The 14,331-nt window shown below is 35.2% G+C and overlaps 1 protein-coding gene across 1 annotated transcript in view; it reads left to right on the top strand.

The window, feature by feature from the left end:
• The first annotated feature begins 7,251 nt into the window (after positions 1 to 7,251).
• The window catches only part of KCNJ6 (potassium voltage-gated channel subfamily J member 6), a 24,079-nt gene continuing 16,999 nt past the window's right edge, over positions 7,252 to 14,331 (top strand). Inside the window, exons 1-2 of the mRNA XM_015813811.1 lie at positions 7,252 to 7,276; positions 8,908 to 9,828. Of these exons, the coding sequence (XP_015669297.1) occupies positions 7,252 to 7,276; positions 8,908 to 9,828 (946 nt within the window). The remainder of the gene's footprint in view (positions 7,277 to 8,907; positions 9,829 to 14,331) is intronic.

Genomic DNA, 14,331 nt, shown 5'->3' with positions numbered 1-14,331 from the left:
TTCAGCTAATAGAAATTTAACAGTCAGCTGATAAATTAATGGCTTGCCAGATGTTGCTTGCAGAACTTAAACATGGAGCTATATATTTATGAACAGCAGATAACCACAGTAAATATATGGAAGAAACCAAGATATACTGAATGTTATTCTGTTGAGAATGCACCATCTGCTCCATTTTCATAGTCTTGTGTTCTGCCACATATTTTAGCATCAGTATTAGCCTCAAAGCTTTTAGCTCCTGTATTATTAAGATATGAGATTATCAGTCAATGAAAAGTACATTTTACATTCTGTGATGTACAGAACTATTTTAATTTATTCTTTTAGCACTTTATTTATAAATTTAATTTATAAATTTAATTACAATTTAAGATACTTATGCATCAAATAATTGTTTTAGTTCTTATTAGAATGTCTGGCAATAAAATAAGACAAAGCTCTTATTCTTTTAACAGTTATGTAGAAGAACACCTTTCTGCAAACAGATGGCTCTAGCAACTTCATATTTCATAATCTGTCAATGATTTTATTGATACTATTAGAAGATTCAATGTCTGAATTATCTTTTTAAAAAAAAGAAAAGAAAAATTTCCTATCACATAGAAAGTACTGTACCAAGACAATATTGAGCTAACTTTCTTTCAATGGGCAAAAACAATATGTCAGAATTATGAATCAGGATCCTGTAGCCCAGGAGTGTCAAAAAAAAGTCACGATACATCACGACACATCACATGACGTTGCAAGTTTGACACCCCTGCTGTAGCCTAATCAAACTATTCCAGGAAGTCTACTTTTTCTAGCTTATAACTTAATTCGGCATTTGTCTAAAAAAGAAATTAAAAAAATCAAATACATGATATAGATTTGTTTTTGTTTTTTAATTTGGGAAAACATTTATATATCTTTGGCTTGGGTCAGGGAACCAAGTAGGCTTTTCTTAAAAGATAACATACGTTTTTCTACATTGTTCTCGCTGAACAAAAATATATACTTTTTAAATATATATATATATATAATTAATCCTTTCTATATAGAATTTATAAAGCTGTAGAATTTTTGAATTATCTGTAGTCCTGCTGTGAACTGGATGTGTTTTAAGAGATATACTTTAAAAAGATCATGAATCAGTATAAAATTAGAATGATACTAAAATATACTGGGTCAGCCAGTTCTCCCATATCGTAAGAATGTATGTGAAAAAATGTCATCCAATCCAGCAAAAGCGAAGTATTTTTAGAAAAGCTAAAGCATGCTGATTTGTCTACCCACTTGCAATATACACAGTATATGTATATATTAGGGTTTAAATAATACTAAGGCCCTAGAAGAATATCTTCATTCTACTATAATCCTGAACCTCACTCTAAGAAAAGCCTTCAAAGCTCTCATGGCTAATAATAATAATAATAGAAAAAAGGAGGGCTACACAACATTGCAACTCCTTTAAGGGAAACACCTCTGTTCCCAGCTATGGAAGGCAGCTTTTAGATCCTCTTATGCAGTGTTTCCCAACCTTGGTAGCTTTAAGCTGAGTGGATTCCTTGCTGGCTGGGGAATTCTGGGAATTGAAGTCCATTCATTTTAAAGCTGCCAAGATTGGGAAATACTACTTTAATGATTTGGAAACAGGTATAATTTTTTTTAGGTTAGGTATTTGTTGCTAAAATTACAATGGGGGAGGTTTAGACCTCCTTTTTTTGTTTACTGTAGTTACGTATCTTGGTAGTACCCTCTCCCGTGCAGTGACAATTGACATCGAGGTCAACTGTAGAATTGCCAAGGCAAGTTCTGCATTTGGCAGACTGCGGACTAATGTGTGGGACCGCCGTGGAATAAGCCTTGCTACTAAGCTTAAAGTTTACCAGGCAGCAGTGCTAACTACCCTAATGTATGCTAGTGAGACCTGGACAGTGTACAGGAGGCACGTCAGGCAACTGAATTACTTCCACATGACTTGCCTNGATCCGGTGGCAGGATAAGATACCAGATACAGATGTCCTCTCCAGAGCAGGCCTATCATCAGTTTACACTCTGTTGATGAAAGCCCAGATGCGCTGGGCAGGCCACGTTGTAAGGATGCCAGACCATCGCATCCCTAAACAGCTCTTCTATGGTGAGCTGTCTCAAGGAAAGTGATCGCACGGGGGACAAAAGAAGCGACACAAAGACACGCTGAAAGCATCTCTCAAGTCCCTGGATATCGACACCATCTCTTGGGAATTTTTGGCACATGATCGACCGACATGGCGTACCCTGGTTTACCAGGGTTGCCAGACATATGAACACAGAAGGACAATCTTGGCACAAGAGAAGCAAGCACTCCGTAAAGCCAAAGCTGCAAATGCTGAAGCAATAGTGTCCACATTTCTCTGTTCAGTATGTGGCAGAACATTCCATGCTAACATCGGTCTCATCAGCCATCTACGGACACACCACTGATGGCCCATAATCCATAAGATGTCAAGGCCTTCATTGAAATCGATGGACGAACAACACTATAGTTCAAATGATATCTCCAATGACACTGCAGACACTATTCATTATAATGTGTCGTTGTTTTTTCACTTTTATTAGAGAAGAGTTTGAATCTGTTATTCATTTGTTTGTACCAGTTTATTTTTGATACTGTGGACAATATACCTGATGCAAAACCATGTCACTGTTATTCCAATCTTGATGGTAAAATTGGCTTCATAGCAATGTATGTTGGAACTATAACATATGGTTGCTTCCCTGTGTTTAATAGCATCTCCTTTGGTGTCTGACAGAGCACAATGATGCCTATCTCAACAATCATTCAAACTAAACAGGGCAGCTTGCATTGCTGGGAGATTTCAAACATTATTGGGAATACAACTCTTTCAGTTTTAGATAATATAAGCACTACGCTGGCTTCTCCCTGGCCAAGCGGATGCTATGGGAAAATCCTCAAGAGGATGTGTGCCCAATCACCTAACTAATAACAAATCATCATACTTTCCTTCAAAGATTATTGTTTAAATATATTTACATAAATGGCTATCTTCATTTCACATGCCAGGCAAACCCCTTTAATTATTCACAAAATTACACAGTTACTTATTTTTAGGAACTTCCTTTAATATCTCCTGGACTTCCTGGGTGGGGGATAATGGAGGAAGAACAATCTCTCATTGCAGTTGCCTCTTTACCCAATACAATTTTAGAAAAAATAATGTCTCAATTACCTTCTCACAAACATTCTAATTTTTCCTAGTTTGGCAAGCTGACGATCATTTGGCAAGACATTTTCTAGCGTGGTGGTATCCTCTTTGAAATACATTTTTTTAATTAGGAAACGAAGAGATTGAAAAAAATGCTCTCAGGAAAAGGAAGAGTTACATGCTGTGGTCATGAATTCCTGTGCACAAAAGCTTCCCTTTTAAAAGGCCTTTGAGATAGAGGCAGGTGAATTTTGTCTTCTGCCTGAATTACTTCCCGGCACATGAGCTCTGGAACGTGAGCAGCCCACTTGCATTTTTAAAGGGTCCTAAGGGAGGGAGCATGATCTAAGTGCACACCCTGGTTGTTGCACTATGTTGTTATGCAACTGGGGGTTCGGTTGAATGACCTCTCTGATTGCTTTCCAAGTCAGTGATTCTTGACTTTGCAATTTCTGTGAATAGCTTTCCTTGGAATTGAAAATATGCTGGCAACATTCTCAGTAGAGAGATTAGCTGATAGCTTTTTGTAGTTGGCTGAAGAACTAACCAATGACTGCTCAGGATAACAGCATGCCTTCTGTTTCCCTGTCGTGGTTAGAGATTCTACGGGTGTGAATGTGTATGCAAACAGCAGGAAATATAGAGTTCTAGAGCTGTGAAACTGCTAGCTTTTCTCCTAGAAATATGACTTGCAGATGATGGTTTGGATATCTGCTGGGATGTTCAATACTCAATTTACATTCCTTCCAATAATATAATATAAATATCAATTTATAATAGAAAGAAGGAACTCATGTTCTGTCATATTTCTCAATGTGCAGAAAATATAGCAAAATGCATATGCAACACAATAGCAACCTGGTTACACATCAAGAAAAATGGGATTTGCAGCTGTGCAGCTCAGTCATTCTTTTAAAAACAGTGGGCAACATTGTCCCTTGCTGGCTAGTTTGCTGGGGACTGATAACTGGCCACTGTGGAGACAGAAAACTGGAAATCATTACAGAAAACCATTGTTTTATCTGAATGCAAAAACTTACACTCCAAAAAGACCACACCATTAGTCTATTAAATAGGATTCCCATCCCCCACTGTTTTGTGTGCACAGCTTTACTAGATTAGAACACTTATTGATCAAATCCCTGTAAATACATATACAGCTATACACACACACAAGCACACACACAACCCTCTTCATCACAGAAACAGAGTGTGGAGCATGAAACATCAGAGAAAAAGCCCTGTGCTTTATTATTCTATATACCACTATTTCCCAACCTTGGAAATTTTAAGATGTGGATTTCAATTCCCAAAATTCTCCAATCTGCCATGTGGCTGAGAAATTCTGAGAATTGAAGTCCACACTTCTTAAAGTTCCCACAATTGGCAAACACTGCTATAACAGAATATTCAATGACTGAAGATGGCTTTGGTTAGCAAAGCATTATAATGAATAAAATTGAGCAATGTCTACTCGTTCTCTTAAATTAGATTAAATGGGAAATGAGAATCCCATGGTTTCCACTGTGCAGCTAGTTCACTGTTAATTTTAGTGAGACAACTCATTGGCAAGTTATGCAGCACTCTTGGGTTTGGGTATGCTTTGTTTAGGACAATTATAATATAAAATAATTATAAGTTAAATATTTAAGCATAGCTGTTATGTAAAAGTGGATTTCACACAAATTGATGGACAAACCTCTGTACATCTAAAATTATAGATTGAAACTATTATAAAGTATACCTACTATTAGGTAATAAAGTTGGCATGTACCTAAAAAAACCACTAGTTCCAACTATTAACTGAATAAACAAAAACTTCAAATGAATAAGTAAAATATATAGGGACAGCTTCTTCTAAAGTAAATATATAAACTACTAAAAAGTGAAGCCATAATAGTTGCCTTGGCAATCAACTGATGTAAATTTCATGGATGAATTATGTATGGATTTAATATAATCCTATATTATTGTGTAAATCTAAAGAAAAAATAATAATATATTGACTATAGTCAGTCGGATTGATTTCTTGAAATGAGAAGCTTAGAAAGAAGGCTCTCTGATTGGTTTAATTCAGCTGAATGGTAGATTTATAACAGCCCAAATCCTGTAAGAATAACTTAAGAAGGATAGATAATTAAATTTGAAGCATGTAGCATTATCCTCACTTTCGACTATAGAAACACTATCTCATAGATGAAGCAAATTTATTTTTGATTGTTCTAGGGAATCAACCAAACAATGGGTTTAATCTGAAAAAAGGAAATTTTCACTAAATATTAGGAAAACTTCCTGATGATATATTCTGTTCTACAATGGAATAAATGTGGTACTGGGCTGATCTGCAGAAAAAGCAGAACATGAGGAACCACATAAACCCTAGTGTTATTGTTAAAATATGTTTGTGCTAGAAAATATATGTAGCATGCATAATTTATGTTCTGTGCTAAGGATTGCTTAGGTTAATTTTGTTAGTTTAATATGCAATAGAAAGCCACGGTACAATACAGTAGTTAAAGTGTTATTTTAGAACAGGGGTCTTCAAACTTGGCCCTTTTATGACTTGTGGACTTCAACTCCCAGAATTCCTCAGCCAGCATGCCTGGCTGAGAAATTCTGGGAGTTGAAGTCCACAAGTCATAAAAGGGCCAAGTTTGAAGACCCCTGTTTTAGAAGTAGAGAGATCCAGGTTCTTGTCTATAGTTAGCCACAAAGTTTCACTATATGACTTCAGGTTAGTTACTCTCTTCTCTTTCCCAGATGACCCTATACTGTATTACTCAATTGAAGTGGGGGGAGTAGGAGGAAGTATACTACCTTGTATACTTGTATACACTACTTGTATACACTACTCAAGGTAGTGTATACTACCTTGAGATCCCAGCGGAAAGATGGGATATAAATTTCACAAAGAATAGTTAAGACTGATTATCTTAACATAAATCTGGAGTGATACTACATAACTGAAATGTAGTAAATGATTTCTATGATAAATTATACAATTACCATTTTAGGATTATTACATTGTTTTCCCCTTAATATTTTATAATCTTGAGACAAGAGGATGTTTCCTTGTTTTCATATTTTATTACGCAATATGGAGTAATCCCAGTTGTGTCACCAAATATGATTTACATAGAACTATTTGCTTCATATAACTGCCCCAGCTGAATGTTCCCTCATGAAATACTCTGGTGTTGATTGATGCTATCCAAATCATTGCATACTGAGGTTTTACATCCCCTACTTGAGTGAAACATCTGTTGCCAAACAGGTTTATGTATAACAGTTGAAAAAAAAATCTGAGAGCAACTGAAAATTTATAGCATATCTTTTTGGAAGAATGAGAAAGTCTGTTTATGCAGAAACTGAAGCAAGATTAACCATAGCATTACAATATACAGTTACAAAAGAATAACAGTTCAGGCATCTGTCAGTTCAGTATCCCACACACAGGAACAAAGCTTTCCAAGGCTACTAAGTTTGCCTGAGGTAACGCTGTTCATCTCAGTGAAGCTCTCAGAATCACATCAGAGATCTCCTCCAGCAACTCCACTAGCTCATGGAGAGAAGGCCACAGAAGCAACTCAACAGCAGCTTTGTTTCATTCTTTAAAAAGGGGAAAGTAGGGTGTGCCTCGCACAAGACAACTTTGAAGAGTGCTTCACCTGAGATATCATTAAAACGTGCCTTCCAAACTTGGATAGTTCTAATAGAAACATCAACATTCTGCCCTGACAATAATTTGCTGCAAAATACACAACATTAGAGTTACTTCTTTCTTCACAAAAATTGCTTAGGTGATGAATCATGATTGCCTTACAAAATCATCATCATTATCGTCTCAAAATCTCAAAAGTTGATTGAGAATGCCCCTAACTACTCAGCGCACTATTGAGTTACCCAGAATTGTTGGATATCAACACCCATGATTATTCAGCTTAGGACTATGAAATTTGTGGAGTGAAGAAAACACAGCCCATATGCATATTTCCCCTTCTTCCAGAGCTAGAATTTTTGAATAGGTATGAGTATGACTGTGTGAATGTGCATGAGGAAAGTACTTATGAAGAAAGTGACAATATCCATATGCTGTATATACTCATGAATAACCAAGACTTTTAGGTACCAAAATGCACCCCAAAATTGGATTTGGTTTAGCCAAGGATGGGCTTATCCACTGTATATGTCAGTATCTTTTAAAGCACCTATACATCCTATATATATTTGTGGATAAGCCTATTCATAGATAATCTGACCTGATTTTTTTTTATCAAAATACCAGGAAAAGGGGATAATTCATGTTTTATTCACAGATGAGCCAATTGGAAATACTAAAACATGTGATTTTTTTTTTCTAGGATTGGCTTATTCATGGATGGCACATTTTCATAGTATTTTGGTTAAAAATTCAAGGTTTGGCTTATCTCTGATGATACATGTATGTAGTTAATCCTTTTTCTTGATTTTTCTGGAAAAAAAACCATCCAGAATCAGAAATAAAAGAACAGAGGCTAACATATCAATATTGATTTATAATATGAAATAAAGCATTCATAGAAGGCCTTTGCTAGTTGATGGTCATCTTGATCGAAACTATTGCTTGAATTTCTGCTAGGAGATTCATTCGTAGTTTTGTTCTTTGTTTTAGGTTACTATGGATGATTTCACTGTAGATATTTTACTATTTAATATTGGAATTACAGGTAGTCTTCGACTTACAGCCATTCGTTTAGTGAACATTCAAAGTTACAATGGACTGAAAAAAGTGACTTATGAATGTTTAGTTTTTTTGCAATTATCATTGCAGCACCCCTGTGGTCACATGATCAAAATTTGGAAGTTTGGCAACTGGTTCATATTTATAACAGTTGCACTGTCTTGATCACCTTTTATATCCTCTGACAAGCAAAGTCAATGGGGAGATTCACTTAACAACCCTATTACTAACTTATCAACTGCAGTGATTCACTTAACAACTGTGGCCAAAAAAACTCATAAAATGGGGCAAAACTCACTTAACAAATGTCTTGCTTAGCAATAGAAAGTCTGGGCTCCATTGTGGTCGTATGTTGAGGACTACCTGTACTAAGGCTATTACTATTTAATATTTACAATGGATTGGTTTGTTTAATATATGTCACGGCTATTATAAGAGTTCATCAAATATGGTAGTATAGAAATGCAATAAATATTTGTTTAAATCATCAGCTTATATTTTGCTTCTAAACATTCTAGTAGTAAAGTGCTTCCAATCTTTGCTTCTGTTCTTCTGAAACCTTTACATCCATAAAATAACTTGTTACAATCATTTATACAGTTGCTATTCCAAAAAGATCAGCGTGGTGTGGTGCTTAGAAATCATCTTGATAGCATTTGATTAATTACCATTTATAAAGCTAATCCATTTCAAAATTCCTGAGAGATTTGGGGAGGACAGTTCTATATGTCACCTAGACTCCCACTTAAGAAAATTTGCATATAACTGCAACTTAAATAGTTTTTATGAATATTAAATTAACTTACTTATACAAAGTAAAAGTAAGAGTTTATTTCAAATAATACAGATTAACATCTGTTCCTTGGTAACAAATAGTAAGTTTCAGTAATTTTCTAGTGGTGTTCAAAAATGTTTCAGATGCTTCATGTAACTGATCTTGCAAATTTTATTTGCATTGTCACCATGCCTATTTATTTTCTTTCTCTCTTTTTTTAATAATAGCTAATGTGCTTGAAGGAGACTCAATGGAGCAGGACGTGGAAAGCCCTGTTACAATTCATCCACCCAAGTTGCCCAAGCAGGCCAGAGAAGATCTGCCAAAGCATTTAAGCAAAGAGAATGCCAAAAGAAAAATCCAGAGGTATGTTAGGAAAGATGGAAAATGCAACGTCCACCATGGAAACGTGAGAGAGACTTATCGCTATCTGACCGATATCTTCACTACCTTGGTTGACCTCAAGTGGAGATTCAACCTTTTCATATTTGTCTTGGTTTATACTGTGACTTGGTTATTCTTTGGATTCATCTGGTGGCTAATTGCTTACATCCGAGGAGATATGGAGCATATAGGAGATAAGAAATGGACACCATGTGTTAGTAACCTCAATGGATTTGTCTCAGCCTTTTTATTCTCTATAGAGACAGAAACTACAATTGGGTATGGTTATCGGGTTATCACAGACAAATGTCCTGAAGGAATTATCCTGCTTTTAGTTCAGTCTGTTTTAGGATCTATTGTGAATGCTTTCATGGTTGGCTGCATGTTTGTAAAAATATCACAGCCCAAGAAGAGAGCAGAAACTCTGGTGTTTTCTACCAATGCTGTAATTTCTATGCGAGATGGAAAGCTATGTTTGATGTTTCGAGTTGGGGATCTTAGAAATTCGCACATTGTGGAAGCATCAATACGAGCCAAGTTGATCAAATCGAAACAGACAAAGGAGGGGGAATTTATACCTCTCAATCAAACAGATATCAATGTAGGTTATTATACTGGGGATGATCGACTGTTTTTGGTTTCACCACTGATCATCAGCCATGAAATAAACCAACAGAGTCCTTTCTGGGAGATTTCCAAAGCCCAGTTGCCCAAAGAGGAATTAGAAATAGTTGTGATCCTAGAAGGAATGGTGGAAGCGACAGGTAACAATTTTTATTCTCATATTCTACATAAATTAACTTTTTTAAAGAAATATTGTATTGTAAAAAAGTTAAAATGTAAAACACTTGAAATTTATTTACAAGCACACACCTGAAGTCTAAGTACCCAAAATTGTCTAACATATATCAGTCTGATGGTGCAAAAGATGAATGGAATAAAATGGAACAGAACAGAGACAGTGCTGTGACATTCTCTAATGGGGTAATGAGGCAGATATTCTGTATGGTTATAGTTTTCCTATTATTGCTGAATGTAATTCTCCTATCACTGTTACATGGGAATCCTTTACAGAACAAAGTTGTGACAAAAAAAATGAGCTTCCCCAGTGTCAGCACATTTTAGAAACCTTGTGTTATTATATTTACTGATCTTATTCCTACCATGAAGAAGAGATCAGATACATTTACTAGTAGCATACAGCCCGAAAAAGATTTAATTGCCAACTCAAGACTGGACTTTATTGCCTGGAGACTAAAACATACGAAGAACGGCTACGGGACTTGGGTTTGGCTAGTCTAAAGAAAAGAAGAAATAGGGGAGACATGATAGCAATGTTCCAGTATCTGAGGGGCTGCCACAAGGCAGAGGGAGCCAGATTGTTCACCAAAGCACCAGAGGGAAGGATGAGAAACAACGGTTGGAAATTGATCAAAGAGAGAAGCAACCTGGAATTAAGGAGAAACTTCCTAACAGTAAGGACAATCAACCAATGGAACAGCTTACCCCCAGAAATCATGGGCGCTCCATTACTGTAGATTTTTAAAAAGAGACTAGACATTCACCTGTATGAGATGGTATATGTTCTCCTGCTTGAGCAGGGGGCTGGACTACAAGACCTCCAAAGTCCCTTCCAGCTCTATTCTATTCTATTTGACAGAAATGATATCATTGCTTTTAGTTTAATGTCTTCTCAAAGTAGTTTCACATTTTCAGAAATTTTCCAGGCTTAATCAGCTGCTAATTTTTCTCTACTATAATAAGCCCTTGTAATCTTGAACTCTAGCTCCCAGATTCAGTCCCTGCTATGTGAAAAGTGAAACATTTCAGACAGTTTTACTTTGATTCCTTCATGAACTGTTTGAAAACTATTGCCAATTGGATTATACCAATTGATAGCAGCTGCTAATTAGTATATAGGTCTACATAGACCAATGATCTGATTTAATAGAAGACAAATTTTATATACATATTGCTGTGTAAGTCATTCTTGCACAGATATGATCTATATTTGTGTTATACCATTATCTCATCTGTATGGGTTGATGTTTGGAGGTAGAGCCAAAAAACAGATTGTCCTATTCTATCTGCTGGTCTCAACTTAAGGAAATCATCTAAAAGATGGCCCTGATGATCTGTTCGCCTCTGATGCACTAATCACACAAATCAGTGGAACAAAAGGCTAGTGAGATAACAATATTTTTAAACTACAAAATATGATGTAACCATAACAATATTTTTTTGAGATTCACATCTGTCATGCTTAGGAAGAAGTGAATTGACTTCAGCTTCAAAGAAATTCAGCTGAGCTGGTAATAGAATCTATGGATTGTGTCAGAGAAATGCCTATATCAGTAAACTAGAAATGATGAAAGTGAGAGCCACATGATTGAGAGCTGTCAGTCTAGACATGCATCTAAGACATTGTAAAGCAGAAGGCATGTGTGGAATTACTACAAACTGTCCTTTCCAATAACAAAAAAAGCAATAGGTTTTGGGAATACAGAAGTGCATTTCATCAAAAAATTCATAAAAAGAGACCATAGGAAAATAATGGGAGTAATCTGGTGTATTTACAGTAAAAAGAAAGGCAGCCACAAGCACCATGAATTAAGATATCAAGAGAAGGCATATAACCAGAAAAGCTGCTTTGTTGAAAAGACGTGTTGCTTTAAAATTGCTGGCAGGAAATAAAAACTGTAAAATAGAATAATGTCTGCAGCAGAGAAATGGTGATGACTATGGTAAATGTGGTTTGGAAAGATTTATTTCTTCCATTATATCTTACAATAGGAATTCCACAACATTGGTTCACATTGATAGGCAAATGTACTGCAATAAATTACAAAATGATACTCTATATGCCCAATCATAATTGTATTATTTATATTTATATACTGTAAATTATATTATTTATATTTAATGTTAATGCTCTCTAGACAAGTACTAGTTCCTGAATAAGTACAATTCCAAATAGGTTTCTGGCATGAAACTGCAAATAAGACATCTCAAAAATAGGATAGTAGAGTATAATCCAAAAGTTTGCTTTTCAATAGATTTCGTTATATGATTGGCATAATTGGCATAACTGTATTGTTAAGGATCTCAGGCCTAGCAACAACCCCTGAAGACTCTGAATTCTTTCTCAGCATCAAATCTAGGAATCTGGAAATATAGAATTTTAAATATCAGCACTGGAATTTGGAACTAACCTCTATAATTTCTATCCACCAGCTAATTTCCCAAGCAATAATGTTGTTATTCTATGAATGACAGTTTCAACTATCTGAAATTGCAGGAGGTCATGGATTTAGTTCAGAGAATGTCATTACATTTTAGTCACTAGCAGAGAATGAGTTTAGTTCCGTTTAAATGGAGCCAGTAGTTTGATGTCGCTCTCGCTGGAGAAAAACAGACACATTCTTGTCAGGCTTCCTGATTATTACATTATGAAAGCCTTCCACAGTACTGATTCTTCCCCAAGAGCAAAATAGAAGTAGTATTCTAAACAACCCTTTCTTCCCCACAAAAGAAAGATGTTTTTTTTTTAATTTTTATTAAGTAAACATTTAAAAACAGGTTGAACACAGTGTGACTTTTCTGGCTGTTATTTTGACATACATACTATACCATATACCATATACCTTCCTAGTCATTGATCTTTTATACCATTTACATATTGCATTTTATACTATTTACATATTTATATATTTACATACATATTTACGTCTATTTATAACATAACTTTCATTTCCATTCTTATTTCATATTCTGATCTCTATCTTACGCTCACGTTGAGGTTGAAAATCTACACTTTCTCTCTTCTAGACGAGCTTTCTCTGTTCTGACTTTTTCTCCTCGAGTCTAACCAATAGTACATCTTATCCCAAACTTCGTAATACTCTGTTTCATCCTTGTCTTTAATTTCCAAGGATAATCTATCCATCTCTGCACATATCAAAAAAAATTTAATTAGTTCACTCTCCACTGGGGAATTTCCGTTTTTCCAATTCTGGGCATACACCAACCTTGCTGCAACACTAGATATGTCTCTCCTTTGTTAAACTTCCCATCTATCATTCCCAGTAAAAACAATGCTGGTCTGGAATCTATTTTCAGTCCCAATATTTCCTCCAACCAAGTCTTTATTAGCCGCCAAAATTCTTTGGCTTTGCAACAAGTCCACCACATATGATAATAAGTGCCTAACATTTTCTTGCACTTCCAACATTATGGTGATATATCTTTTCTCATCTTTGCCAATCTCGTTGGGGAGAGATGCCACCTGTAAAACATTTTGTACAGATTCTCTTTATATGAGGTAGCCAAGGTTAACTTAAAAGAAAGATGTTTATACATTGTAAAAGAACAAAATATAACATAAAATCCTTACAAGATAAATTACTCCTTTATAGCTAATCTGTATAAATCTGTTTGTGGTTTCATTTATGCTGCCAACAGATGAACAATTCAAGTCCAATGTTTGCAGAACCATTTCTGCTTACATTTTTAAAAAGAAATGCATGCTTTAGCAGCTGCAGAAAATGTTCTGAGAAGCAGTAAACTGCATAGAGAATGTTATTTAGATATTTAATGAAGCTATCAAACAGATTACTATTTACAAAGCTTTTTGTGACTTCTAGTCTTGTGGACTGTTGGATTGTTTAGTCCTATACTGGCTACATTGAATTTACAGACTTGATTGTACAGTATGCTTTAAAAATTCACATCTACATTCAAATTCCACCAATTGTACTTTAGACTCAGTTTAATTTCTGATTTATTTTGCTTTAGCCATATGAAGTAACATGAGTTTATATATAACTGAATATCTTATTATCTAGGGGTATTTAGCTCTTACTTCATATAATTTATCTTTCTAATATTAAGAGCTATAAAGGTGAGCCTATTTCACATATAAATTGTTCTCAAAATGCCGAACCTGTGCTATTAGAACATCACATGATTTATTTTCTTTATAGGTGTTATCTATGTCCAGTCCCAACTAATTCTGACTATTCGACTGCTTCATTCTTCACAATTACTGCAAATTTTAGCAGTAGAAAGTAGTTGCCTACTTTTAATCTCACCACATAAATAAGGATAAAGCTGTAGTGAGATACATTATTTTAAAATAAGGCAGTTTAATCTGCTTCCAGAAACAATTGTCACAAATGTAGTCATTCTAGTGAAAATATTTGACAACTTATCGGGGGGGGGGGGAAGTGTTATGTCATATATCTATAGCAGTAGAATTTCTCATTGAC

Source organism: Protobothrops mucrosquamatus, unplaced genomic scaffold (assembly GCF_001527695.2).
Source record: "Protobothrops mucrosquamatus isolate PMUCROS unplaced genomic scaffold, P.Mucros_1.0 scaffold197, whole genome shotgun sequence".
NCBI classification, from domain to species: Eukaryota; Metazoa; Chordata; class Lepidosauria; order Squamata; family Viperidae; genus Protobothrops; species Protobothrops mucrosquamatus.
This window is presented reverse-complemented; position numbering and strand designations above follow the sequence as displayed.